Here is a 27,212-nt window from a genome sequence, read left to right on the forward strand (position 1 = left end):
GTCGAGGATAGCGTCGGTTCGTGAACGTTAATCGATATTTTTGCTTCTTTTCCGGTTATTGATTTTATTCTACGTTGAAATTCTTCATTGATATCTTCAATCTCATAACTACCAGTGGGTATTCCAACATCTATCCAGTCAGGAGTACCATCTGGTTTGTTCTTGTTAGCAAATACAAGCGAATTATTTGCTGGTGTACCATTAAATGATTTTGATCTGATATTTGGCTAGCTCTAATATACCCGTAATTGAGCTAATGCTATTTCTTTTACTGGAATTGCAGTAGGAAAGTTAATACTAAATTCAGGATTAGTTGAACTTACCGAGATCATCGTTATCTTTGGCGGAGTTGTGTTAGTCACGATCTGCTGGAGTAATTCTGTCATTATTAATACTTGTATCTTTAATACCGATACCTTCATGATATATTTTAGTTATCATTGAAAACTCGAAATCAGATATAATTCCATCACTGAGACTCGCTGATAACAACGAGGATAATTTCGAGTATGCTACCGTCGCTGTGTGTAATTTTATTATGTAATCGGATAATTTTTCGTTCGTGCAAGTACATATTTTTTTTGCGATGATATTAAGCACACCTGCAATAGTTGTTGCTGCTGAAATACAAATAGTTACGGATACTGGTGCCATCATTGTCACCGCTGATAATATCACACCAGTTCCAGCAACAACAGCGGATACTGAATAAACAATCACATCAACGATAACTAATCGTCGTCGATATTTTTTTACTTTTACTGTATTATTGTTCGACTTGATCTTTTAGCACCGCCTGCCATTCACGCGCTTGATTGTATCTGTATTGTGCACCGTCCATATATTTTTATGCAGTAACCAATTGAGGCGTTTCAGCTACAAATTCCAAACACCACCAGTAAGATGTTGCGGTTAATTTCTTATCATCTGCTTCCAGAATAAATATTTCTTCGGTTCCGCTATTTAATCTAACAGATACAACCCCGGAAAACCTATCGGTTGAATGACGCCATGGAAACGTTGTAAATATGTCAAATTTTGCAGCACTGAACACAGACAGCCTGTACACGCCAGTGACTGTTGCGGTATATTTGATAGTTTTATTTTGCTGCGACCATGTTGCAAATCCCGATGATACTGTGTATACGATATTTGTGATATGTCCGGGAGTTATTCCGGCTGGAATTTTAATTATGCTGGTTTTGTTAACGATATCAGGATTCCCCGCTACGATGTTTTGCTGTGTTTGTTCGATCGTGTCAATGTTGGTTTTGATATCAGAAAGTTTCATGCCGATGACGGGAATAGTTCCAAAGAACTCATCTACAGATTCATCGGTTTTTTGAAAGTTTCTTCGAAGTCTTGTAAAAGCGTTTACGTGAACATCATACTCGGCCCGCAACGTGGATAGTTTACCATCTACGGTGTCGACGTATTTTTTTGTTGCTGCGTCTTTGTCGGATGTTGGATCTCTTAAAACTACTATTTTATTTCCGTTCATGCTGAGTTCACCCGTCATTGTGTCGCCGGTGTTTCTCGCACGATTAGCAACGCTTCTTGCAATTTCATCTCTGATAGTTTTAAATGATATACTTGAATCCCTGATTCTGCCGCAGTCAGTAAACACGGGAATATTATCCGTAACTGCACCGAGTACTCGTCGAACTATATCATTCCATCTGATGTTGCTCGTTTTTAGTTTACCATATCGATCTTGAAAAATAACAACCTCATCTGGATCAACTCCAGCCAGGCTCATGATATCAGCGAGTTCATCTTTAGTTGCGTACTTTGACAGATCAATGTCGGATTTTATTTTCTTACTGGTAGAAGAAGATCTTCCGTAAATATCAACCATTATATTTTAAGATCCAAGATCTGTTTAAAACGCTGTACGCGCAACGAATCGGTTGCTTGTATAATCATGCACGACTTTATGTGGCGGTTTGGATGATTTTGATATAGCGTCGAGTACATTAATTACCTCACGGCCGCATATTGGCGGATCTGTCATTGTTTGTGTGGGTAGCGTTGAATACCAAACTTGCGCGTGAAGTGGTGCGACATACTTGATAAATTCAACGGGTGGAGCTAACCCGTATGAATCAAAATAAACGATTCCACGCGGATCAACCGCGTATGATACCCAATGAGTACCGGGTCCTGAATTCAAGTCTAGATTAATAATACCTGTTTCAAGTTTGTTTGGTCGGTCCGGTAATTGATCTCGCATAAAAACACCTCTAAAGGCTTTTATTTTTAATTTTTTAGCAGCATCAAGTAAATCACAATTTGATGCTGGAACGTCTAACGAGGAAGCCTTAGACCTCTTCGCCAGCGAGATCCGGGTAATCTTAGACCGCGTCCCTTTTTTTGTATCCATTTCCAGTTGCTTTCTTTAGAGCCATTCCAGTAGCTGTTCCAATAGCATCTAACGCGGATGCTTTTGCTACTGCTGGAGCGGCAGCAGTTATTAACGCTGGAATAGCCGCAAGAAGTGGAAATATACCACCCGTTTTAACCATGTCTTTGATGGCGCTCGGAGAAAGATGAAATTGAACTCCGGTTTTTGATTCAAGGGCTTTATTGAGATGTTTAATCTGATTATTTGTCAACGATAATTTGTTTGGACCACCACTAATCTGATCTCGTTTTAGTGATATTTTAGTTCCACATTTGTTGGCGGTTTTTGATTGAAGCTTTTTTACCTGGCCAGGAGTCAGAGTAACATTAACATGACCATACGATATTTTTATATAAAATATATTTTTCTAAATAACATGATTAAATATTTTCCACTGGTGCATCAACGACTCTCATTCGACCACTACCACCTTCAAGTAACATGGCTTTATCGCTAAGTATGACCGCGATTGCTCTGTAGGTGCCGCGAATAAGAGGTGGACCAGCTATATCAGGAGGAGGGTTAGTAACAAGAGCTCGAAAGTGTATATCAACGACAGATTGTTTGGATAAATCAAGATGTTCCAGCGAAAAATAATAAATAGGATATAGACCTGTAAAATCTAATTGTGATATTTGCAAACCAGTATCTATATTTTGATCACGTCCCATGAATGACATTAAACGATGATATGCACGCGCTACGTGATTTTGATCAAAATTTAACAATATATCTTCAGCTGGTTCTTGATGTCCATTTATCCGTAAGGAAACTTCATTAACTCCAAGGCTGTCAAATATCATATGTGAACGTTCTTGATTATTCGTCCGAGCATTATCTTGTAGCGCAATAAAAATATGTCGTGGTGCAGAAACACCTTGCTGTGATGCTATATGCCACGTAAATAAACCATTAACAGAACTTTGAATAGCATCTGTGGTTACTGTTAACCATGATAGCAATGATTTACCGCCTTGATCCATAAAAGAAATTAATTTTTGTTCTTCAGTAATAGATGGAGTCATTACTGGCATCCACAACGAAAGTTTTGATATATTTACTTTACCATCAGCAACACCAGCACCTCGCCAGATTGCATCATTATCATCACCTTTTCTTACGAGCACAATTGTATGTTTAGCTCCAAAGATTACCTTTCTAACATTTCTGCAAAATCCAAAGATGTGAGATAATGGAATTGCACATGAAAAATTTCTATTATCCCCTGACAACGCTGCTCGGCGTGTTGCAAACCCTAAGTTGTAAGTCGTATTAACACTTTTTATAATATCAAAAGCAACACCTGGTCTGTCTGCGTGTTCAAAATCAACTGGTTGTGGATCAACTGCAGTACCTACTGGTGTTTGTAATTTAGTATATTGAACATGATCAGCGTGGTTAGTAATATCTTTAGCAAACATCATTGTTGGACCGGCTGATCTTGTAAAGTCGTCAGAATATCTCGCTAGACCAATTATTGTTGTAGCAACATCAACATCCTTCTGAATTGATTCAATATTTTTTCCATCTATCATATAAGTGGCGCTATCAAACAACGCCATAATCCCGTTGTTGACAAAACCAACACGCAAATTAGCAGCATATGGCGTATTAGCTACAACATTCGTTACAAGTCTACCTTCTACTTCAATAAACGCCTCAGCGGGCAAGAAATATCTACTTGTATCATGAACCTGTAATTCGATTCTCCCCCGCTGATTTGGTTGTCTTGCGTCATAAGAATAAAACTGATAATCACGTATAGATTCATACGTAAGGACAGGTGCCTCCATATCAAATGCTGGGTCTGATTCGCGCTTGAACATTTTTATTATAATTACCATTTTTCAAATCATGATTTAAATCATCGTCGACGAAGACCGCTTCCTGCTATTAAATTTGCTGTTATATTTTTTTCTGCTTCTTCAGATATCGCCGCTAGTTTTTGATTTGCAGCCTGATTTATTATTTTACTCACGTCTGCGGGCATCACCTCAGTACTTGGTAATTTTACCGGTTGTTGTTTTCGTCGCAATAATCGTGCTAGTCTATCTTTGATCGCCGAGAACGCCTTATCAGCAACATTGACAATTGCACTAGGAGCTTTATCACGAACAATATCAATAGCTTTCATCGATAATTGTTTTGCAATAGGTGCTGCTTTTGGAGCTATCCTTGTAAATAATCCCTGAATAACATCACCAAGTCCATCTCCGTAAGCAGCTCTGTAGATTGGTAATCGTGAGTTTACCGCTCTGACCTGTACGGGTTTACGATGATTATTATGTATGATCATCTTATTTTTATTTGTTATTTATCTAACAACTAGTCATCAACAAGTTCATCGATAAGTTCTCGGTAAACTCCGATATCCATGATACCACCTTGAAATAATCGCCGACAAATATCAGATGCTTCATTAATTATTTCTGGTGAATTATTTCCGGCACGTTTTCCTCCTATGAGAACTTCTAACCGTGACACATCATTAATGATGTTATCAGGACAAACAAAATCATCCCCCAGACTACTCCCCCATACTTCTTTTTCTTTTTCTGATATTTTAGGTGGTGTCGCTACAAACATTTCTTTAATTTTCGACATCAGCAGTGAATAAGAAGATTGTTTTTGTTCTGTTTGTTGCAGAGGTGGAGGAAGTTGATACTGGGAGAGTTCTTCTTGTTTCTCTCTCTGTCTCTCTCTATAAAGTGTGTTTACTTCTTTATAAAGAGCTTTATATTTCGAATCATCCTTTCTAGCTTGTCCTTTATTTGCATGTATGCGATATATCCATCTAATAAAATTATCATTTTTTGTTTTTTCATAAGGGGGGTTTAAAACAGCAGATTTGTTAAATATATAATCTAATATTTTTTTCGGGTAATTTTTCTCTTTTAGTATTTCTAATATCTTCGACAAACCCTTCCTTAAAATTTGTAATTAATTTTATATTTTCCTTTATTGGCCAGGGTTCAGGTGTATGTTCTTTCTTCGCGCCGGTGACTTCAGTATAAAGTTTTCCAATACTTTCAAGTACTTCTTCGCCGACAGGTGGAGGTTGAGCCGCAGCTATATCAATTGGAAGATCTCGTAAAATCTTCTTTGTTTGTTTAGTTCTTCTTGCTATTTTTTCGGTTTGTTCTGCTTTTTGTTTTGATGCCGGAAAAAGATCTTCTTTGATGACTGTTGTAACTTTCTTAGTAGCTGCAGTGACGGGCTTAAACAGTTTTTTAGTGTCTTCTTCGTACTCAACTCGTGCTTCTTGCTGCGCTTGTAGATTTTTTCTAAATGAATCTCGCACGGGAAGAAATTTTTTAATTGCTTCTAGTCTCTCTCGTGCTATTCTTGCAGTATGAGATTCTGGATGTACCATTATTTTTAATATAACAATTTTTAATTAATAGCAGCAGAGAGGGCGTCTACCAATGTTGGTCGTCCAGTAAATAAACAAAAAATAAATAAACACGTAGAATACTTTATTTTTCAGCTACCCTTTCGAACTAAGGTTTTATTGATGGGGTTGGTTTCAACAAAAATAAAATCATCTCAAGGAAACGTTTATTTGTAAAAATCTGGACCTTTCTACGAGATGATTTTATTTTTGTTTATTATTTTTGTCGGAATTCTATGGTCTGTTCGCCCTCTCTGCTGCTAGTCCCTGTGATGTTCCTGAGTAAATTGAGATCTGTGTTACAATTCTGGGTGAGTTGTTCAATGTGCTGTTTCCATGTGAGGTGGTTGTCAAAGAACATTCATAGGAATTTTACTACTGTTACGTATTTGGTTAATTGATTTTGTATATAGAAGTTTGGATAGACTAGGCTGTTATTTCGTTTGGGGGTGAATATGATTGCCACAGTTTTTTCATGAGATATTTTGAAACCCCATTTGTCCGCCCATCTCCCTATGTTGTCTAGGCTCTGCTGGATTTTTTTAACTACTGTTTTATTGGCAGGATTTCCATTCCTCATATGCCACTATCATCTGCAAATTGTGACAAGTTTATTTTTGTGGAGGCTGCATTGAGGTCAAGGTCGTTTATCATTAGGTTAAATAGTAGGGGACTTATTACACTGCCTTGCGGTGTTCCATTTTCAAGTGAAAATTCTTCCGAATGGGTGTTGCCTATTCTTGTGGTAATTTTCCGGTCTGTGAGGAAATCGCCAATCCAGTTGAACAAGCGTCCAGTTATTCCAAATTGGTTTAATTTGGCCATTAGTCCATTTGTCCATACTAGGTCGAACGCTTTTTCTAGGTCTAGAAAAACCACTATGAGGTTGCGATCGGTTTTCCTATGTGCGTTAAAAGCGAGTTTGATGTCTGTTTCCAATCTGAGAAGTTGGTCAGAGGTGACCGTTTGTTCCGAAAGCCACATTGATTTATGGAGAGTAGGTTATTGGTTTCTAGGTGGTGTTTTAACCTATTAGGAATTATTGTCTCCATTATTTTGCAAATATTGTTTGTAAGAGAGATGGGTTGGTACGAATTTATGTTGTTGGGACCTTTACCTAGCTTGGGGATCGGTATTACTATGGCCTGTTTCCATTTGGTGGGTAGTTGGCCTTTATTCCATATCATATTAAAGAATTTGATTATTGCTATTGTTATATTGATAGGTATTTTTTTTTTATAGATAATGTAACCTAACTGATCCTTACCGGGGGATGTTTCGTTTTTGGATCGTAGGGCTATCTCCCATTCATGTACTGTGATGTCGCTATTTAGGTGAGATTCTTTTGTTCCTTGGTCTTGAAACATTTGAGGTTGGGTTTCCTCCATTAGTTTTTTGTGTTCTTGAAAGTTTCTGGTGTGGTTATTGTTGCTACTCATGTTCGAAAAATGCTTCGCTAGGAGGTCTGCCTTATCTTTATTTGTTATGGCATTTTTAATGTTTGGGGCTGAGGTAGTCGCTTTCCCTTTTATGGCTTTTATCTTGTCCCATATTTGTTCTGAGTTTGATTTTAGACTCAGTTTAGAGCAAAAGGTTTGCCATAGATTAATTTTAGCGGCTTTTATAGTTTGTTTTATTGCTTTTTCTTTATCTTTATATTGCTGGAAGTAGATATAATTTTTGGTGCGTTTTAAGGCCCTTTTTTGTCTTTGTGTGCTATAGTGCACTGTTTAGTCCACCATGGTACAGGGTTTTTATTTTGGATATTAGTTGTCTTTGGGATGCATTGGTTAGCTGCCTCTATAATTGTGTCTGTTAAGTTTTCATAATACATGTCAATATTTGGGCTTTCTAAGTTATCTGGCTTTACTCTTGCTAGTAATAATTGGAATTGGTCCCAGTCTGTCTGTTGGTACCTCCATTTAGGTGGGGTTTCGTTTGGAATGTGTTGAGTTTTTGTTTGAATATTGATTGTGATGGAGAAATGGTCACTTCCTAACGTATCTTCTTGGATCCACACACCAATTTGAGATTTGAGCCAATTTTGGGGTAGTGATGGTTAGGTCTATGGCTGAGAGAGTGCCATCTTCAGGGTTTAATCTAGTGTTCGACCCGTCATTTAAGATGACCAGATTGTTCTCAGTTATTCATTTTTCAACCATTTTCCCTCTTTGATCTTTCTTTTTACCTCCCCATAATTCACCGTGTGCGTTGAAGTCGCCACAGATAATTAAATTGTTGTTGTTGTTATTAGTGATTGCCCTTGGTGAGATTAGGTTGGTAGGACAGAAGGTACTCCCTGGGTCGTATGCATTTATTATTTGAATGTTTGTGGTTCCTATATTTATCATTGCTGACATTATTTCGATGCTATTATTGATGTTTAGGTTAGGGGGTACTTCTATTATTTCATAGCAGATTAGTGTATCTATCAAAAAAATTGCTAGTCCACCCACTTTCTGCCCCTTGGGTCTGTTTTTAAAGATTCCCTGGGTATAGCCTTGTAGTTTGGGCAGGCGTTTGTGTTCTTGTGTTATGAGGGTTTCCTGTAGGCAGATTACGTCTGGTTTTACGGCCGTATTATTCACTTTCTTCTCAGTTCTGATGGGTTTTTAAAGATTCCTCTGCAGTTCCATTGCCAGATGGTTATTTTATTATTTTTTATACTATCCATTTTTGACGCTGTCTTTATCTGTTAGTCTTGTGGTCCAATCAGCTAGTATGGTGAAAATGGTTTTGAGGGTTCTCATTATGCTATTTAGATCTTTTATTAGGGTTCGTGTTGTTAGGTTCATTACTTCCTGTATTAATTCTGTGTTGGGGTGTGTGTTAGGTTTGGGGATGTTTGGGGTGACAGTTTTGTTTGTATCTGGAGTGTTATCAGGGTGGTCTTGGTTTGTTACAATGTGGGTTGTAGTTTTTGGTTCTTTTGTTTCCTGATTCGAGGGCATGTTTTGTGGTGCAATGTTTTCCCTTCTGATTCTGTGTGGAGAGTTTTGGTCCTCATTGATTGTTTCAGAGGTAGATTTTGGTGTGTTGGGGTTGTTTTTACATATGTTTTTGGCAGAATGGTAGGCGAGGTGTTTTTCGTTCATTAAGTCCACTATTTGTTTCTCTTTTATTGCAAATCTGCATTCTGCCGATCTAGGATAATGGTTTTCTTTACAGTTAGCACATTTTTGTTTAGTTGTGTGGCATTCTCCTGTGTGTGGACCTCCGCAGTACTTACATCTTGGCTGGAATCTACATCTGAGGGCATGGTGTCCCCAGTGCAGGCATTTGGTGCAAAATCTTGGCCTATTTATGCAGTTTTCCAGCTTATGGTACACACCTGACTGTCCTAGTTTTATTATTGAGTCGTGGTAAAAATATTTCCGTGTTGGGGAAGTTATATAGTTTTACGGCGTGAAATGTTGACGGTACGGAAAGTTGATGAAGAAAAACCATGTAGATGTGCGGTTGATATACAGTTGGAAAGTTGTGAGATCTGTGGTTTTGTATTGATTAGAGTAAAATTATTTATAGAATGGACACGTTGGGCTTTCTGATTTACAACAGAAGTTGTATGGAAGTCTTTGGAATTAAGGTAAACTTATGACTTCTAGAGGAATCGCGTCTGAGTTTAACACCGGTCGGTCAAAACAAATACCCCTGGCTTGTAACTGTATGTATGTATGTATGTATGTATGTATGTTGTATGTATGTATGTATGTATGTATGTTGTCTCCCATGTGTGCTATTTAGTCCAGCATTTCCATATCAAGGACTGTTTATTTTTTCTTCTTCTTTCCTTCCTTTCTTTCTTCCCTCCACTTCATGTACAGATGTTAATATGTGTCAGCTGTAGATTCTCTAGTTTACATCTACGTAATCAAAGAGACGCCATCAAGAATTGGCTAAAACGAACTCTTAGCAGCAAAATGCAGACTTCAAGTACTAACTTTTTTTAAAAATATAGTTTTCTACATGCATAATCAAAACTGTCAGTCATAAACTTACATGACATGTTGCCAAATATCACCAATACAGTAATGCGTATCTGTACTACTCTAGGACGACGGTACACATCGTAATTAAATATAGTACAGTGTATTGTGATTTGTTTAAAAAGCGATTTTAACTCTCATAAAAACAATTTAAACATGGTGGATAAATCAAGAGCTGATTAGCGTTGATTGCAAACCTAAATTAACAGACAATCGAAAATTGGATAGAGCGTCTGTTCCCTATTTGTACTCGAAGCTTGACAATGTCCAACAAAAATGTACGTTTGAATGTTACAAGGAAAAAAAATTAAGGAAGAAAATGATTATAATTAAAATATTTTCTTTCAAGATATTTCGCTTTGAAGTCTGTCAAGTACAATCTCACTGTTTTGCTTCAAGTTACCCCACACCATCCGTATCAATCTGCGCATGAAATGTATTTAATAAAAATAAACATTTATTTATTTTTTGTAGATATACTGTCATTATTTTTTTTATAAATTGCATTGGCACAGAATGGAGAAAAAACATGCAAATTAACGCCTTAAAAACATATAATAAAATGAAAGTCTACAGATATTTTAGCAGATATATAGAAATATTTCACTCGTGAAGTGCAAACATTTTTTATTGTCATTCGTGAAATGTTTCTGTATATCTGCTAAAAAAACATCGAAGAATCATGCGTTTTCACCTAAAACATGAAACACGTTTTAGCGTAAATATAATTATGCTTAAGCATAAACGTGAATGCCTTAAAAGAATTATATCTGAAAAGGGATGATGTTGATGGATAATACACCGCAATCTACGATGGAAAGGTACATCGTACAAAAAGCTGTATAACATCACTCGATCTTAGAGCCGGGCAAAATAAAACTAAAGCCACAGATACTCATTCTGTTAAAAGTATAAATGTTGAATGTAATATTAAAGTGCAAAAAGTGCTCCAGTAGTCTGCACGTTGATAGACGAACTTGTGTACATTACAGATGTCACCAGCCACCCTGTGGAACCCACGCAGTTCGCCGTATACAGCAGCAAGGCTGCCAGTTTTGCAAATTTGCTACGGAGGGGCTCCCGATTCCTGCTCTTTTCCAGGCTCTTCCAAGTAAGCTCAAAACGGAGAATTTCATGAAAATTCCACGTACGACATGCTGGGTCACATAAGGATACAATTTTTAAAAAAATGTATTTTACCCAAATTATCATTTTCCATTTTCAATGGATTCCTACACATACACACACACATACACACACGCGCGCGCGCGGACAGAAAACAAGAGGCGTAAGTGGGCGATGAGATCACTCGCCTCAATGACATGTCTAACAAGAAGATAAGTTTTTCAACGAGTCATTGATATGATTCCTGCAGAAAAAAAACAACTTCTCCAGTGCGGTTCATTCATACGTGATGAGAAATATTTAAAGTTGTGATACTTTGTGTCAAAATTGGTAGAATTCTGTTAAAAATTTATTTGTTTATATAACGTTGTGTAAATAGTCCTTTTAGTAATTGCAGTCATATTTGATTCATGAATGACATCGTTTGTAATTCATGAATTACATCGTTTGTATAAATCAAAGCATTCAAGTTAGGTCACGTTCTTTCAAATTAGGTCAAAATCTGATCAGCGGATACTTAGAAGTATTGAAGGTGTTTATTTGTTTAGTGTTTTATTATGTGGTTTGGGGGAAAATGGAAAAGAAAAATGTTTGTTTTGAGTAACATTAACCATGTTTGATGGAGGAATGGTTAGATTTGTACAAACCTGAAATATATTTGTTATGATAAGGGTTGTATCATAACCTTCTTTTCATTTCTTGCTATGAGAAGGGATTACTCATAAGTTAAGAAATGTCTTTGCCCATGGTTAAAGAGAGAGAGAGAGAGAGAGAGAGAGAGAGAGAAGGAGTTAAGGCTCTCTTAACAAGGGTGTCACACATAACGGTGTAGACACGACTACATCTTGGTGGTGGTGGGGGGAATGAGGTACGGAATCGCTGTAAGGAAAAACAGAGCTGTTCTGGCTCGAGGAGCGAATTTTTTATTTAAAGAATTGATATATATAATACTACATTCTATAGATACACCTATAAAAACGTTATATTTAAAATACTTGAAAAACATATAAGATTACACTTTTCCCTCGAACTTAGCAACTTCATACATTTGTATAATTTCTGCCATTTAGAATGTAACACAGAGAGTTAAATCTCGATTAACTTCATTATAGCCAATGAGTATAAAATTCAATAGTTGCGATTAATGCAACAATCATTTTGAAGAAATATATTTTACTAAATTTAAAATAGAATACTAATTTGGAATCGGTTACTAAACATTACTCATTATTACTTGAAGAATCTTTTATTTCCAAATTAAATCTAAACATGGAGTTGCTAGCGAATTCATCTTTTCCAATAATACATACCACAAATACAATTAAACATTCCAATATATTATAATATAGAAAAGAAAGAACTCACAAAAATGTTGGAAAAATATGAACTTTACCATTAAAATCTCGAATATTAAAAAGTGCACATTTTTAAAAAGAAGTTTGCTAACACAAACGATTCTTACCTGTAAGGAAAAGACAGCAGTTCTGTCTCGAGAAATGAACTAATTCTGCGTACGTCTGGTCTCTATTTACACGCAGTTTTGTTTTACTCATTTTGGATCTGAACAATACTCTCGACCTTTCCCACGTAAGCCGTGTGAATCATCTCATCTCATCCATTATTGATTTAATAATTTGCCTGTTTAGCAGCTTCAAATCAAAAAATTGCTGACCATTCGATACAAGAGAAATGCATTTTATGGATTTATGCACCTGCTCGTAAAGCGCGATCTTTCTCAAATAGCACACATTTGTATTACACAAATAGATAAACTTAATCTCAATATATTTTTAGTGGAAAATTACTTCCAATATAATTTAATTAAACATTACTTTTAATACAATTTAGAGAAAATTTCAATCTTAATACTTTTACAAGAAACTGTTGACATAACAACACGTCGCAGGTTACAACAGACGTCATCGTCTTCCATCTTGGATTTCATCGGGATTCAAACTCAATTTCATTCATGACTTTTATTACTAGGACTTCTGTTTTTTAATTCTTGAATTATGTTTGGATTTGACTCGTAAAACCGCAAGTTTTGTTTCTCATTTTTCACTTGATATTCTAGGGAAATAAAATGATTTGTTAAATTTTAGAAAACCTGCTGTCTTCGCTCTTTTCTGTTATTTTTGTAAAAATCTAGACTCGTAACAGACATTTGGGTTCTCGTCTGGGATATATGAATTATGGCTAAAATATTTCAGAAAATTTTAATTTTAAAAATATCCCTAGTATTATTTCACATTTTAGAAATCTTTAGTGAAACCATCAGGCTTTTTTACAATGTCATCAAAAGTGGAGATCTTTCTTTCAAATCCCACCTAACAGTTAGACCTTTTGAAAAAAAGATGAATTGCTTAAACTTGCCAGAAAATATGATCTTTCTGAGGCAAAAGCTTCTTTAACGAAGCAAGATTTAAAAAACATTTTGGTCCTGTATTTAGTGGAAAAGAGTGTTTTGGATAAAATTGCTTTGGTTTCCATCAGTAAATCTGTATCAGACTCTGACATAAAAGAAAAGGAATTAAAATTAAAATACAAGATGGAATTAGTGTTAGGAAAGCATGAACTTCAGAAAAAAGAAAAACAAATGATATTGGAGAGAGAGAGAGAGAGAGAGAGAGAGAGAGAGAGAGAGAGAGAGAGAAACAGATGCAGTCAAAGTGCAAAAAGAGAAGGAAGAGAGGGAATATCAATTTAGAATAAGGGAAATATAGCTGGCAAGTGAAATGCACGTTCCCACTTCACATACAAATTCAAGTTTTGTTGTTACTAAGAATATTAGGTTAGTGCCCCCTTTTAGAGAAAAAGCAGCATACAAAATACTTTCCTCAGTTTGAAAAAGAAAAGCTCGAAATTTGAAATGGCTAAGGGAGCGTTAGACTCTATTGTTACAAAGTGTATTTACTGGTAAAGCTAGTGATATTTACAATTCACCGTCACTACAGCAAAGTGCTATGATCTGGTTAAGGAATGCATCTTAAAGGGTTATGAATTTGTCCCTGAGTCTTATCGGCAAAAATTCAGGAACTATAAAAAGGAAGATGGACAAACTCATGTCGAATTTGCAAGAGAAAAGTGCCGTTATTTGATCGATGGTGCTTAGCCAAGAAAGTTTATAAAGATTAAGAAAATCTCAGACAACTTGTATTACTTGAAGAGTTCAAGAGCTGTGTCCATAGTGACATTAAGTCTAATCTTGAGCATAAGGTCAAAACCTTGCAAAATGCTGCTCGTACTGCTGACGAATATTCCTTACCTCATAAAATTTCTTTTGTAGACAAGTCTTCGACTCAAAAGTCATCTGATAGAAAAGTATTTCAGCCTAATACAAGCTTTTCTAATTTTCAATCTAGCACAGATTTTAGAAATCAAACTTCTGATAAGCTTGATCAAAACTCCTTATCTCTTCCTACATGTACCTATTGTAAGAAGGGACACGTTATTTCCGATTCCTACAAATTGAAAAATAAGCAACAGAATCAAGAAGACCTATTCCAAATGGTCTTATTTATAAAAGGCCAAGGTAACGGTCATGTATTCAAAGCAATACATTTGTGGGGTCTAATGAACCATAGTCTGATTTTATTATGGAGAATTATGAAACATTCATGTCGAAGGGTTCAATATCACTACTGGGTGATTGATTCGGCCAATCCCATCCCTATTAAAATTTTAATGGGGCACATGAGCTTCTCAGAGTCTTTTATTATCAGGTACTTTGCCTTTTTCTGATAAGTCTTCTTCCAATGAGAGTGTTCTTATTCAGGAAGTAGAGTGCGGCTTTGTTAATGTTCCTCTCCATTGTGTAAATTTGTCATCAGACTTAGGCTGAGGACCCGTGACAGTCGGAACAGTGTTTTCTTTACCCGTTAAGGGCATTCATTTATTACTAGGCAACGACCAAGCTGGAGACAAGGTTGCGAGTAATCCACTTGTAACGGACAAGCCTCGTTTGGATCAGAAAGTCGATCCTATTGAAAAAGATTTACCTGATTTATACCCAGCTTGTGCAGTTACTAGAGATATGGTAAAGAAAGCTCTTGAGAATGATGTTGTTCAGGAAAGTACTCCTTTAGCTGACACGTCTATTGGCCAGGCTTTTGACCAGGTCACTTTCACTCCTTGTTTGGATCAATCAAAAGGTATTGATCATAGTGATCCTCTTTATTCATTCATTTATTCATTCTCTTTATTCTAATCAGGGTGACAAACGACAATCACTTGTCGTTGGACAGGAGAAAGATCATGAGATCTCCTGTTTGCTTCAAAGGGCATTAGCGAAACTGAAGCCACAAAACTGTCTGTTATTTCATTAAAAATGGAATTCTTATGACAAAATGGAGACCTCCTGCGGTACCTGCTGGTGACGAGTGGTCAATGAACTATCAAATTGTAGTTCCAAAATCGTACAGACAGGAAATTCTTAGTCTGGCCCATGAAACTCCTTTGGCTGGTCATCTAGGGATCAATAAGACTTATCACAAGATCTTGACTCACTTCTACTGGCCAAAAATTAAAAGTGATGTTGGTAAATACTGCAGATCTTGTCATGCTTGTCAAATGGTAGGAAAACCAAATCAGAAGATACATAAGGCTCATCTGCAACCCTATTCCTGCATTGGACGAGCCATTTAGCAGAATAATGGTAGAATGTGTTGGTCCCTTACCTAACACCAAATCAGGTAACCAATACTTGTTGACCATTATGTGTGTCAACAAGGTTCCCAGAGGCAATTCCTTTGTGGAATATGAAATCTAAAACAATAGTAAAAGCTTTGATATTTTTTTAAAATTCAATCTGACCTTCCCAAATCTGTCCAATCTGGTCAAGGGTCAAATTTTAGGTCTGGAATTTTCCAGCTAATTATGCTTGAATTTGGCATTCAGCAAGTCAAGTTAAAAAATGAAATTATGGTTTGACAGAACTACAATGGAGAGAACTTTTGAGTTTGGTAATATAGTTCTGTCTCTCTTCCTCATTCTTCAAAATTTTCTTCAGATTAGATATTACGGCCCTTACAAAGTTAAGAAGAGAACGAATGAGTTAAATTATAATGATAGTACTTCTGCGATGTAAATAAATTAAAGGAGAACCAGTTTGTTGAGAGAGATAACCAGGTTAGGTGGTGCTATACAGTTTTGTATTTTGCATAGGGTTAGGATTTTAAAGAAAAAGAATGTCCCCGGCTTTCCTCGCTGGTTATACTGGCCATTTAAAAAAGACCTTGTATATCTTAGGCATAATGCAAAGAACCTTTAATTCCCTTTATTTTGGTGTATGATTGATGGGTGTACTATGGGTTATAGAGTATACAGCTTGGCCTTACTTCAAATATGCACCTTTCAAAAAAGTGCTAGCTCTACTTGGTCATTTTCACTTCCTGAACTTCAGAGGTCAATTGTATAAAAAAGAGCCAATAACTTTTTTTACATTTGATATATTTGGTAATTCATTCATTGCACTTTCAGAAGCTGGTATTGTCTAGTCTGGCAAAATTCATTTTCCCTATTTTAATAGCTGCTATGTATAGTGTACTTTAGACTAATTCAGACTGATTTTTTAACATAAGGGAGCAGTCATTTTAGTTAGCAGTGTGCTTAAATCATGTAAAATTTCCAAAAGTACAACATCCAAAAGAAATATCATCCACATTACATTAATGTAGCATAGAGGTATGCAAACATTCTCTCCACTGTGCATGTTTTAAATGCGAACTACTTCACCTTACATACGTCACTCTCTCAGAAGTACATATTATCTGGTGAGCGCCACCATAATGATCCAATTAATTTAGTTGTACCTGTCCCACTCGGTGAAGATTTAAGCAAAGGGATGTAATCAGACTCTACTGATATTGGAGTGACAAATCTTTGGAATTCAGAAATTATGAATATTATGGACCAGAAGCTTTCACATTTGCAACAACATGAAAGGAATGAACTTATAACAGTTACTACTTGTATATGAACACTTATTTCAGGATGTTCCTTCAAGAACAAACAAAATTTACCATGACGTTGAAATAGTAAATTACACACCTGTGAAACAACATCCATACAGGATGAACCCTCTCAAACAGGAATACTTGAATAACGAAATTCAGTATTAGCTTCAGTATTAACTCTTGACCCCCCCCCATCTGGTCATGTTTTGCATTTTAGTTAGACTTATCACTCATGTTATCATAAGAATTTAGTCAGTCGTGCCTTAATACTTCAAAAGTCAAGTTGTTTTTTGTTGTGTCCAGTTTGGGCTAATTGTTTTATTTTATTCAAATTATTTTGAATTCAAGTGATTCTTTTCCCTGGAAATACATTAGTGCTCCTTGAAAACTCTTGAACAAAGACATTCACTAAAATTTATATGGAATTCAAAACTGGAATAATATTTGCTGTTATTCAACAAGAAACTGTTGACATAACAGCACTTTGCATGTTACAACAGATGTCATTGTCTTCCATTTTGGATTTCATTGGGATTCAAACTCAATTTCATTTAGGACTTTTTATTACTAGGACTTCAATTTTTAATTCTTGGATTATTTTTGGATTTGATTCATAAAAACGTTCATTTTCCCCCCTCATTTTTCACTTGATGTTCTAGGGAAATAAATTATTTGTTAAATTTTACAAAGCTTGTTGTCTTTATTTTTTTCTGTTACTTTCTGTAAGAGCCTAGACTTGTAACAGCAGCCAGTTCAGATGTCTGAGTAGTATCTTTTTCATTTAAGGACTAAGTAGCCTTTGTGTGTGTGTGTGTGCACCTGTGTGTAAAATTTCATGACATTCCTCTAATTAGTTCATGAGGAGTTGCAATAACAAACTTGTGCTAACGGCTGACTGGCTTGTGCATATCAGACAACAGTTGACAGATGATGGATGACAGACAACAGGCCATCCCGTAAGCTCCTGTTGTCTCGATTGGCAGGGTTAAAAATCTGAAAGGTCTTTAAGCCAGTATAATCACCGCCACATTTTGTTAAAATTAAGAGGTTTTTGAGAAGGAGCTGAAAATAGTGTTTCAAGGAAGGGGTTTCATACAGAACAAATCAAATATCTACGTGAGCGTAGCTTGAAGCATGTGTTTCCCCCTATTTCAAAGGATCTCAAGTTCATCTCATAGTTTTTTTCTCAGAAGTTGAAAATAGCTATTGTTTACGGACACTGAATAATGAACAACTAATAAATGACAATACCATAAGCTTACAGCTAGAGGAGCAAAACAGTTTGTCAACAAATGAGTTGTTTAAACTTCATAATGATTCATCCCAAACACAAACAAAATCAATTAGTGAATTTAGGAAATATCAAGAGACAAAAGAACTAAAACAAAAATCTCAATTCATTTTCTCATTAACTTTGACTCCAATATCAAATGAATGAGTGACCATGTTGCAGAATGAACTGCATTAGCTTCATAATGTTTCATTCTCAGCATAAAAATCCATGAAAAGATTAGAAAATACAAAGCAATGAAAAACCTAACCAAGACCTTTCATGCATATTATCTCTGTCTGTGACCTTGATAAAAGGACAAAGCAATCACGTCATCGAGTTAATTCTCTTACCTTCAGAATTTATTAATTTCAAGAATAAAATAAAATCCATCAATGGCTATTGTCAGTACTAGCAAATGCAAAAAACTTGAACCAAATTCTTAATGCAATAAGACCAAAGGATGAGACAAATGTGTTGCTTAATGAATTGTCTCAGATTCCTGCCATACATGATTCATGCCAAATATGCTAATCTATCCATGATTCATGTAAAGTATGAAAATCTATCTGATTCATGCCGAGTATGAGAATCCATCCATGGTTTAAGCTGGTATGAGAATCTATCCATGATTCATGTCAAGTATGAGAATCTATCTGATTCATGTCAAGTATAAGAATCCATCCATGGTTCATGCTGGTATGAGAATCTATCCATGATTCATGTCAAGTATGAGAATCTATCTGATTCATGCCAAGTATGAGAATCCATCCATGGTTCATGCTGGTATGAGAATCTATCCATGATTCATGTCAAGTATGAGAATCTATCTGATTCATGTCAAGTATAAGAATCCATCCATGGTTCATGCTGGTATGAGAATCTATCCATGATTCATGTCAAGTATGAGAATCCATCCATGGTTCATGCTGGTATGAGAATCTATCTGTTATTCATACCAAGTATGAGAATCTGATTCATGCCAAGAGTGAGAATCTATCCATCATTCATGTCAAGTATGAGAATCTATCTGATTCATGCCAAGTATGAGAATATATCCATGATTCATACTAAGTATGTAATCTATCCACTATTCGTGCCAGTATGATAATATATCTACGATTCTTGCCAAGTTTGAGAATCTATCTGATTCATGCCAAGTGTGAGAATCTATCCTTGATTCATGCCAAGTGTGAGAATCTAGCCATAATGCATAGCAAATGCGAGAATACATGTATATCCATGATTCATACTAAGTATGTAATCTATCCACTATTCGTGCCAGTATGATAATATATCTACGATTCTTGCCAAGTGTGAGAATCTATTCTTGATTCATGCCAAGTGTGAGAATCTATCCTTGATTCATGCCAAGTGTGAGAATCTATCCTTGATTCATGCCAAGTGTGAGAATCTAGCCATAATGCATAGCAAATGCGAGAATACATGTATATCCATGATTCATACTAAGTATGTAATCTATCCACTATTCGTGCCAGTATGATAATATATCTACGATTCTTGCCAAGTTTGAGAATCTGATTCATGCCAAGTGTGAGAATCTATTCTTGATTCATGCCAAGTGTGAGAATCTATCCTTGATTCATGCCAAGTGTGAGAATCTAGCCATAATGCATAGCAAATGCGAGAATACATGTATATCCATGATTCATACTAAGTATGTAATCTATCCACTATTCATGCCAGTATGATAATATATCTACAATTCATGCCAAGTTTGAGAACCTAATTCATGTCAAGCATTAGAATCTATCCATGATTCATGTCAGGTATGAGAATCTATCAATAATTCATGTCAAGCATGCGAATCTATCTATGAGTCATGCCAGATATGAGCATCTATCTACGATTCATGCCTAGTCACTCTCATTTGCGTGTACCTCGTGTGTACCACAGCAGTCTCATCTGCATGTGATTCATGTAGACTACAGCAGCCAGTCTCATTTGCATGTGATTCATATGTACTACAGCAGTCTCATTTCCAGGCCAGGTCTTACGATGTGCGGGGCCCAAGGCAGCAAAAGCACAATCATTAAAATCTTTTGTTTAAGATGTTACATTGTGAAGTCTGTCAAATACAACCACTCTCTTATGTTTCTAGATACCCTGCTCCAACAGTATGAATCCACACTTGAAATGAGTTTTAAAAAATGTCCACATTTTCAATGAACTGTCATTATTTTGACAACATAGGCAATGTGAAGCATCTGTAAAAAGTCTCTGTCCCAAAGTTAATGCGAAATTAAGCAACCTTTTTGATGTAGCAATGCAGCTGTTAATCACATTGGCATGCAATTGCAAAAACCTATGCAACATAACAGCAATACCCCATGCAAATCCATGCAACACAATGGCAAAGACTCATGCAAAATAATGGCAACAACCCATGCAAATTGACGCTTTTTGCTTTAAGACAATGTATAATAAAAGAAAACCTGTATTTTGAGTATGTATATGGAAATATTTCACTAGTGAAATGTAAATATTTTGAATTAAGGCAAATAGCAGACCACAGTACAATGTTTCTATTTGTGACAATATAAACGTTTCCACTTGTGATATCTTTCTGCATATCTACTCAAAAACAGAAATATCCTCTATTTGTGGTTATTTTTCCTTGACAACAAACCATGCTGTCTTGACAACATACCATGATGTTTAGCAAAGCCTATTATTATCATATGAATTTAATTCAAATAGAATTATTTCTGACAATAACTCTCTCAAGTGAATTCCAAAATATAAAATAGGAAATATTTATCTTAACTTGAAATAGTGAATGTTGTTTTCATTATGATATTTTAATTTTTGTTGCTATTTTTTTTCTTCCTAAATTACTTGCAAGAGCAGCCAATTAGTGTGTGACAGAGGGGTGGTTTATCCAGGCTTGGTTATTTTCCCTCACAGTAAAGATTACATGAAGCTGACATCCAAACTGTAGACAATGCAGAATACACTTTGTACAAACATGATGCAATCAAATAAAACAACTAATGGTTCCAATGACCAATTTACCAATCTTATTCAGCGTGGACGTTCAAGTTCTGAAGGGACATCTCTACTAAAGGAACAACCTGAACGCAATGACAAGCCCACTAACAAAGATAAGAAAGTGAAGAGAGAGAAGAAGAAAGGCTGGAGAACCAACCAAAGCAAACCTGTTGCTGAAAAGGAAATGAAAACAGAGCCATATGGTAAACATTTATGATCTGTAGTTTCTGGGTAAAGAAACTAATTACAAAATGTACTTACATCAATATATTTGCATTTCAGGTATCAGTAAGTAGTTTGTATTTAGTAAGTAGTTTGTATTTAGCTATTAAAAGTAGTATAATTGTTTTAAAAATAGGCAAGCATAAAATACAAAGATGAACATCAAAAGGAAGCAAAAAATACTTTAAAGTGAAAATTATGAATTCTTTTTCAATCTGATATTTTTATCACATGATGTTTTCAAATACAGTTACAGTGTCACTTTAAAATTAACAAGTTGTAGTTCTTACATTAAGCTTCATGGTCACTCATAGTATGAAATGTACAATATTAAATCAGATTTATTTTGGATATATATTGCACCTGATTCTCACTGCCCACATTAATGCCATACTTTTATAACCTAGGAAGCAAACATCTGGGTTTATACTTTATGTTTCTGACATTTATTTTTTTTACTAAACATCTATCATTTAGACTTTTGCATTCCTGACATGTATTGCCATGGTAATACAATCATGGTAAGAAATTCATTTTGTGTTCTATTCCCAGAGATGCTTTGTATTGCCATGGTAATAGAAGCATGTTAAGAAATTCATGTTGTGTTCTATTCCTCGAATGATAGGTTGCCAAGGTAATACAAGCATGTTAAGAAATACATGTTGTGTTCTATTCCTCGAGTGATGGGATGTACTGACATGGTAATACAAGCATGGTAAGAAATTCATGTTGTGTTCTATTCCTCGAGTGATGGGATGTACTGACATGGTAATACAAGCATGTTAAGAAATACATGTTGTGTTCTATTCCTCGAGTGATGGGATGTACTGACATGGTAATAGAAGCATGTTAAGAAATTCATGTTGTGTTCTATTCCTCGAATGATAGGTTGCCATGGTAATACAAGCATGTTAAGAAATATATGTTGTGTTCTATTCCTCTAGTGATGGGATGTACTGACATGGTAATACAAGCATGGTAAGAAATTCATGCTGTGTTCTATTTATCTAGTGATGGGATGTATTGACATGGTAAGAAATTCATGTCATGTTCTATTCCTCTAGTGATGGGATGTATTGACATGGTAACACAAGCATGGTAAGAAATTTATGTTGTGTTCTATTCTTCTAGTGATAGGTTTTTCTCCACTCAGCAAAGTTGGCCAGGCTCTTGTAGTAATCAGTCTTTGTCTGTCAATCTGATAAAAATTTGGTAACTTGACTGGGAATTTTGTTGGATTTAAACCAATTTTGCATCCAGCTTTATTTTGACAAAACCTTAAAAGAATTTTATTTTCATCCATCAAATGTTTTTAGTTAGTCAAGTTATGACCTTCAGTTAGTCAAGTTATGACCTTAAGTTAGTCAAGTTATGACCTTCAATTAGTCAAGTTATGATCTTCAATTTATCATTCTCATAACTTTCACTTCTGCAGCTCAACTTAACCCAGTTGACTAAATGTTTGGTATGCAGTTCTATCTTGATGAGCCATTGGACAAGTTACATTTTTAACATTTCCTGATGTCATTTACTTATGCCCTCTGACTGTATATGTTCCTCTTTATGGCATTTCCTGAGATCATTTACTGGAGTTATACCCCCTGATTGTCTATCTTCCTTATTCCGGTTTCAGCTGCACTAATTTAAGGTTTGCTGCATTTCAGCCAAACATGTTTTATGGCCTTATAATCCTTATGAAATCTTTAGTCAGTTTGGCATTCTGTGACATCATTTACAGGAGTCTGACTGGCATTATTCCATGGCATCCTATAAAGGAATTATGGCCCACTGATTTCCACGGCTTAAAATTTGGACTTCAACCCAATTTGGTAAGCAGCTTAGTAATGAGACCTTGTAATAGCTCTCTACATTATAATTTGGAAGATTTATAGCCCCCTGATAACCTGTTTTCTTGACTTTGATTTCAGCAACGATGCTTTAACAAGGGTTATTGGATTCAACTAAATTTGGTGTGCAAGGTTTATAATGATGTGACATGGAAGGATTTTGATTTCTACTATTTCATGTCATTATTTAGAAGAGTTATACCCCCTGAATGCCCACTTTCACAACTTCATTCCTCAGTTTAAGACCCTTTACAAGGCATCCATTATTAGCAACTCTAGTTAAGGTTGTTATGAAGTCAAATTGTTGTAATTTGTTCAGACAGATCAGCATGTTCATACATGTCTTTAGTACTCTGTATATGTACAGATATGCCTCCAAAAGACCCATTCCAAGCAGACCAAAACTTATTTTTCTATTTTTTCCAGCTACAGTTGCACAAGGATTTAACAATGTAAGTACTGCCAACAAACCCATGGACACAGCTTCTTCAACAATGGGAGATAACTCTATACCTCCAAGAGGTGAAAGGACGTTTGTAAATAGCCCTACACAAGCTCCTGCTGTTGGGACCTCCATTTCAGATCAGGTGAAGGAAATAGATTTGTCCCAGGTTGGCGATGACATCATGTTAATTAGGGAACAAACAAGCCAACTAAACAGACTGGAACAATCCATAAGTCAGATGATTAAATGCGGCCAACAGAGTTGTAAGAAAGAATGAATAATGAAAACATCAAAGTATTCTGGACATGTTACAAAGTCCTGAAACAAAGTTTCCTCAAACTTTAGTTTTTCAGTTGCATCTGACAATATGTTTTCATAAACATCATTCTTTCATGTATATGGATAATTTCTGGAAAAAATTATGAAAAACATCGCTTGCAATAAAGTATCATTTACTGTACCAAGTCAACTTTCTTTGAATTAACAATTTACCATGTTAAAAACAAAACCAGTTTTAGTTTCACCTATGAAAGCAAGTAAGATGTAGAGATAGAAATCAAGTGAGATAAAAGGATGAACATGTATGCAAGTATGACACAGAGATATAATTCAAGTGAGATAAAGGGATGAACAGGTATGCAAGTAAGATGTAGAGATAGAAATCAGATGAGATAAGGGATGAACAGGTATGCAAGTAAGATGTAGAGGTAGAAATGAAGTGAGTTCAATGGATGAACATGTATGCAAAAAAGATGTAGAGATTGAAATCATGTGAGATCAAGGGATGAACATGTATGCAAATATAATATAGATATAAATCAAGTGAGATAAAGGGATGGACATATATACAAGTATGATGTAGAGATAGAAATCAATTGAGGTCAAGAGATGAACATGTATGCAAGTAAGATGTAGAGATAGAAATCAAGTGAGATAAAGGCATGAAAATGTATGCAATTAAGATGTAGAGATAGAAATCAAATGAGTTCAAGGGATGAACATGTATGCAAATATGATGTAGATATAAATCAAGTGAGATAAAGGGATGAACGTGTATGTAAGTAAGATGTAGAGGTAGAAATCAAGTGAGATAAAGGCATGAAAATGTATGCAATTAAGATGTAGAGACAGAAATCATTTGAGATAAAGGGAAGAACATGTATGCAAAGGCTTTGGCAGTGGCATTTAAGTAGGTAATTTTTGTTATAACCTGTGGGCAAAGTTTTGTGGCTGTCATACAGTTGAGGCACCATGTTTCACGGGATACTTGTATTATTAAAACAAGGTGTTCAAAGTAGCATACTAATACATATTTGTAGATCATTCCTACAACAACACGTCAAACTCATGTCCCCAACAAAACTCTTTTATACAAATTTAAAAACTTTTGTATCTCTTCCCATATAAATCTTAATTTCCTTGCATTAACTTAATTACTGAAACAAATTCTCAATTAAGGAGTCATGAATAATGTAAACATTAGGACTATCCCCTTTAAGGAGCCATGACTAATGTAAACATTAGGACTATCCCCTTTAAGGAGCCATGACTAATGTAAACATTAGGACTATCCATTTAAGAAGCCATAACTAATGTAAACATTAGGACTATCCCTTTTATGGATCCATGACTAGTGTAAATATTAGGACTATCCCATGTAAGGAGCTATGACTAATGTAAACATTAGGACTATCCCCTTTAAGAAGCTATTACTTATGTGAACATTAGGACTATCCTCTTTAAGGAGCTATTACTTATGTAAACATTAGGACTATCCCCTTTAAGGAGCTATGACTAATGTAAACATTAGGACCATCCCCTTTAAGGAGCTATTACTTATGTAAACATTAGGACTATCCCCTTTAAGGAGCTTTGACTAATGTAAACATTAGGACTATCCCCTTTAAGGAGCTATTACTTATGTAAACATTAGGAATATCCCTTTTAAGGAGTCATGACTAATGTAAACATTAGGACTATCCCCTTTAAGAAGCCATGACTAATGTAAACATTAGGACTATCCCCTTTAAGGAGCCATGACTAATGTAAACATTAGGACAATCCCCTTTAAGGGGCCATGACTAAATGTAAAGATTAGGACTATCCCTTTTATGGAGCCATGACTAATGTAAATAGTAGGACTATCCCCTTTAAGGAGCCATGACTAATGTAAACATTAGGACTATCCCCTTTAAAAAGCCATGACTAAATGTAAACATAGGACTATCCCCTTTATGGAGCTATGACTAATGTAAACGTTAGGACTATTCCCTTTAAGGAGCTATTACTTACATAAACATTAGGAATGTCCCTTTTACGGAACAATGACTAAATGTAAACATTAGGATTATCCCCTTTATGAAGCCATGACTAATGTAAACATTAGGACTATCCCCTTTATGGAGCCATAAGTAAATGCAAACATTAGGACTATCCCCTTTAAGGAGCTATAACTTATGCAAACATTAGGACTATCCCTTTTAAGGAGCTGTGACCAATGTAAACATTAGGGCCATCCCCTTTAAGGAGCCATGACTAAATGCAAATATTAGGACTATCCCCTTTAAGGAGCCATGACTAGTGTAAATATTAGGACCATCCCCTTTAAGGAGACATGACTAATGTAATCATTAGGACTATCCCCTTTAAGAAGCCATGACTAAATGTAAACATGGCTGTGAGTTTAGTCTAATACCCCCATTGCAGCAGGGTCATCATGATTGGACCCTGTCCATCCTTGTCCTTCCATCCATCTGCATATTCATAAGTCCATCCATCTGTCCTTCCATCCTTCTGCATATTCATAAATCCATCCATCTGCCCTTCCATCCTTCTGCATATACGCAAGTCCATCCATCCATCCCCATAAAGCTTCTTATCTATAATGCTAAAATACCACACAGTGTAACAAGTGAAATTTGGCAGACATATTTGTGTCCATATGTAGATAACCTAATTATTTTTTCAAGCCATTTCAAAAACTTCAAAAAATGTGTACACATTATTAAACATTCTTAACAAATTCATAAAGCTTTCTTTCTAATCTAAAGAAAAGCCATCCACAAACTTTTTTTTGGGTGAAGGTGAATGGGCAAGAAACAAATTTTTTTGGCAGAAATTATTTTTCATTTTCAGCTAGTGACCTTGACTTCAGCGTTTGGATTCTAAAATCAATAGGCTTCTTCCTTGTTCCAAGTGCAATCCATCCACCAAGTTAGTGCAGGTCTGTGATGTTAAACAAAAGTTATTGTGCAAGAAATATTTTTTACTTCTTCCAATTAGTGACCTTGAACTTTGACCATTTTAACACAAAACTGACAGGCTCTTTACTTGAGAGATCCATCAAAGATTGAGAGAAGCCCATCACACAAAATTTAGTGGCATAGACTGAATTTTTAAAAAAATACTTAACTTTTCAATATACACCTCACCTTGGTGGTCAGGGACAAAATTTATTTGGACATGTACTATTAACAATGCCTTAATGAACAGAAGGATGGCTGGATAAGAAATGGTTTAATATTCCTGGGCTCTCTTGTAATACAGTATAATGTAA

General features: G+C 35.6%; 1 protein-coding gene across 1 annotated transcript in view; it reads left to right on the top strand.

Annotated features, from left to right (window-relative positions):
* The window catches only part of LOC149786150 (uncharacterized), a 51,368-nt gene extending 26,896 nt beyond the window's left edge, over positions 1 to 24,472 (top strand). Inside the window, exons 3-6 of the mRNA XM_089976503.1 lie at positions 10,774 to 10,892; positions 21,180 to 21,345; positions 23,638 to 24,290; positions 24,343 to 24,472. Coding sequence (XP_089832629.1) covers positions 10,774 to 10,892; positions 21,180 to 21,345; positions 23,638 to 23,933 — 581 coding nt within the window. The 3' untranslated portion in view covers positions 23,934 to 24,290; positions 24,343 to 24,472. The remainder of the gene's footprint in view (positions 1 to 10,773; positions 10,893 to 21,179; positions 21,346 to 23,637; positions 24,291 to 24,342) is intronic.
* The last annotated feature ends 2,740 nt before the right edge of the window (positions 24,473 to 27,212 follow it).

The sequence above is a fragment of the Sinohyriopsis cumingii genome, chromosome 12 (assembly GCF_028554795.1).
Source record: "Sinohyriopsis cumingii isolate HCF-2022 chromosome 12, ASM2855479v2, whole genome shotgun sequence".
NCBI classification, from domain to species: Eukaryota; Metazoa; Mollusca; class Bivalvia; order Unionida; family Unionidae; genus Sinohyriopsis; species Sinohyriopsis cumingii.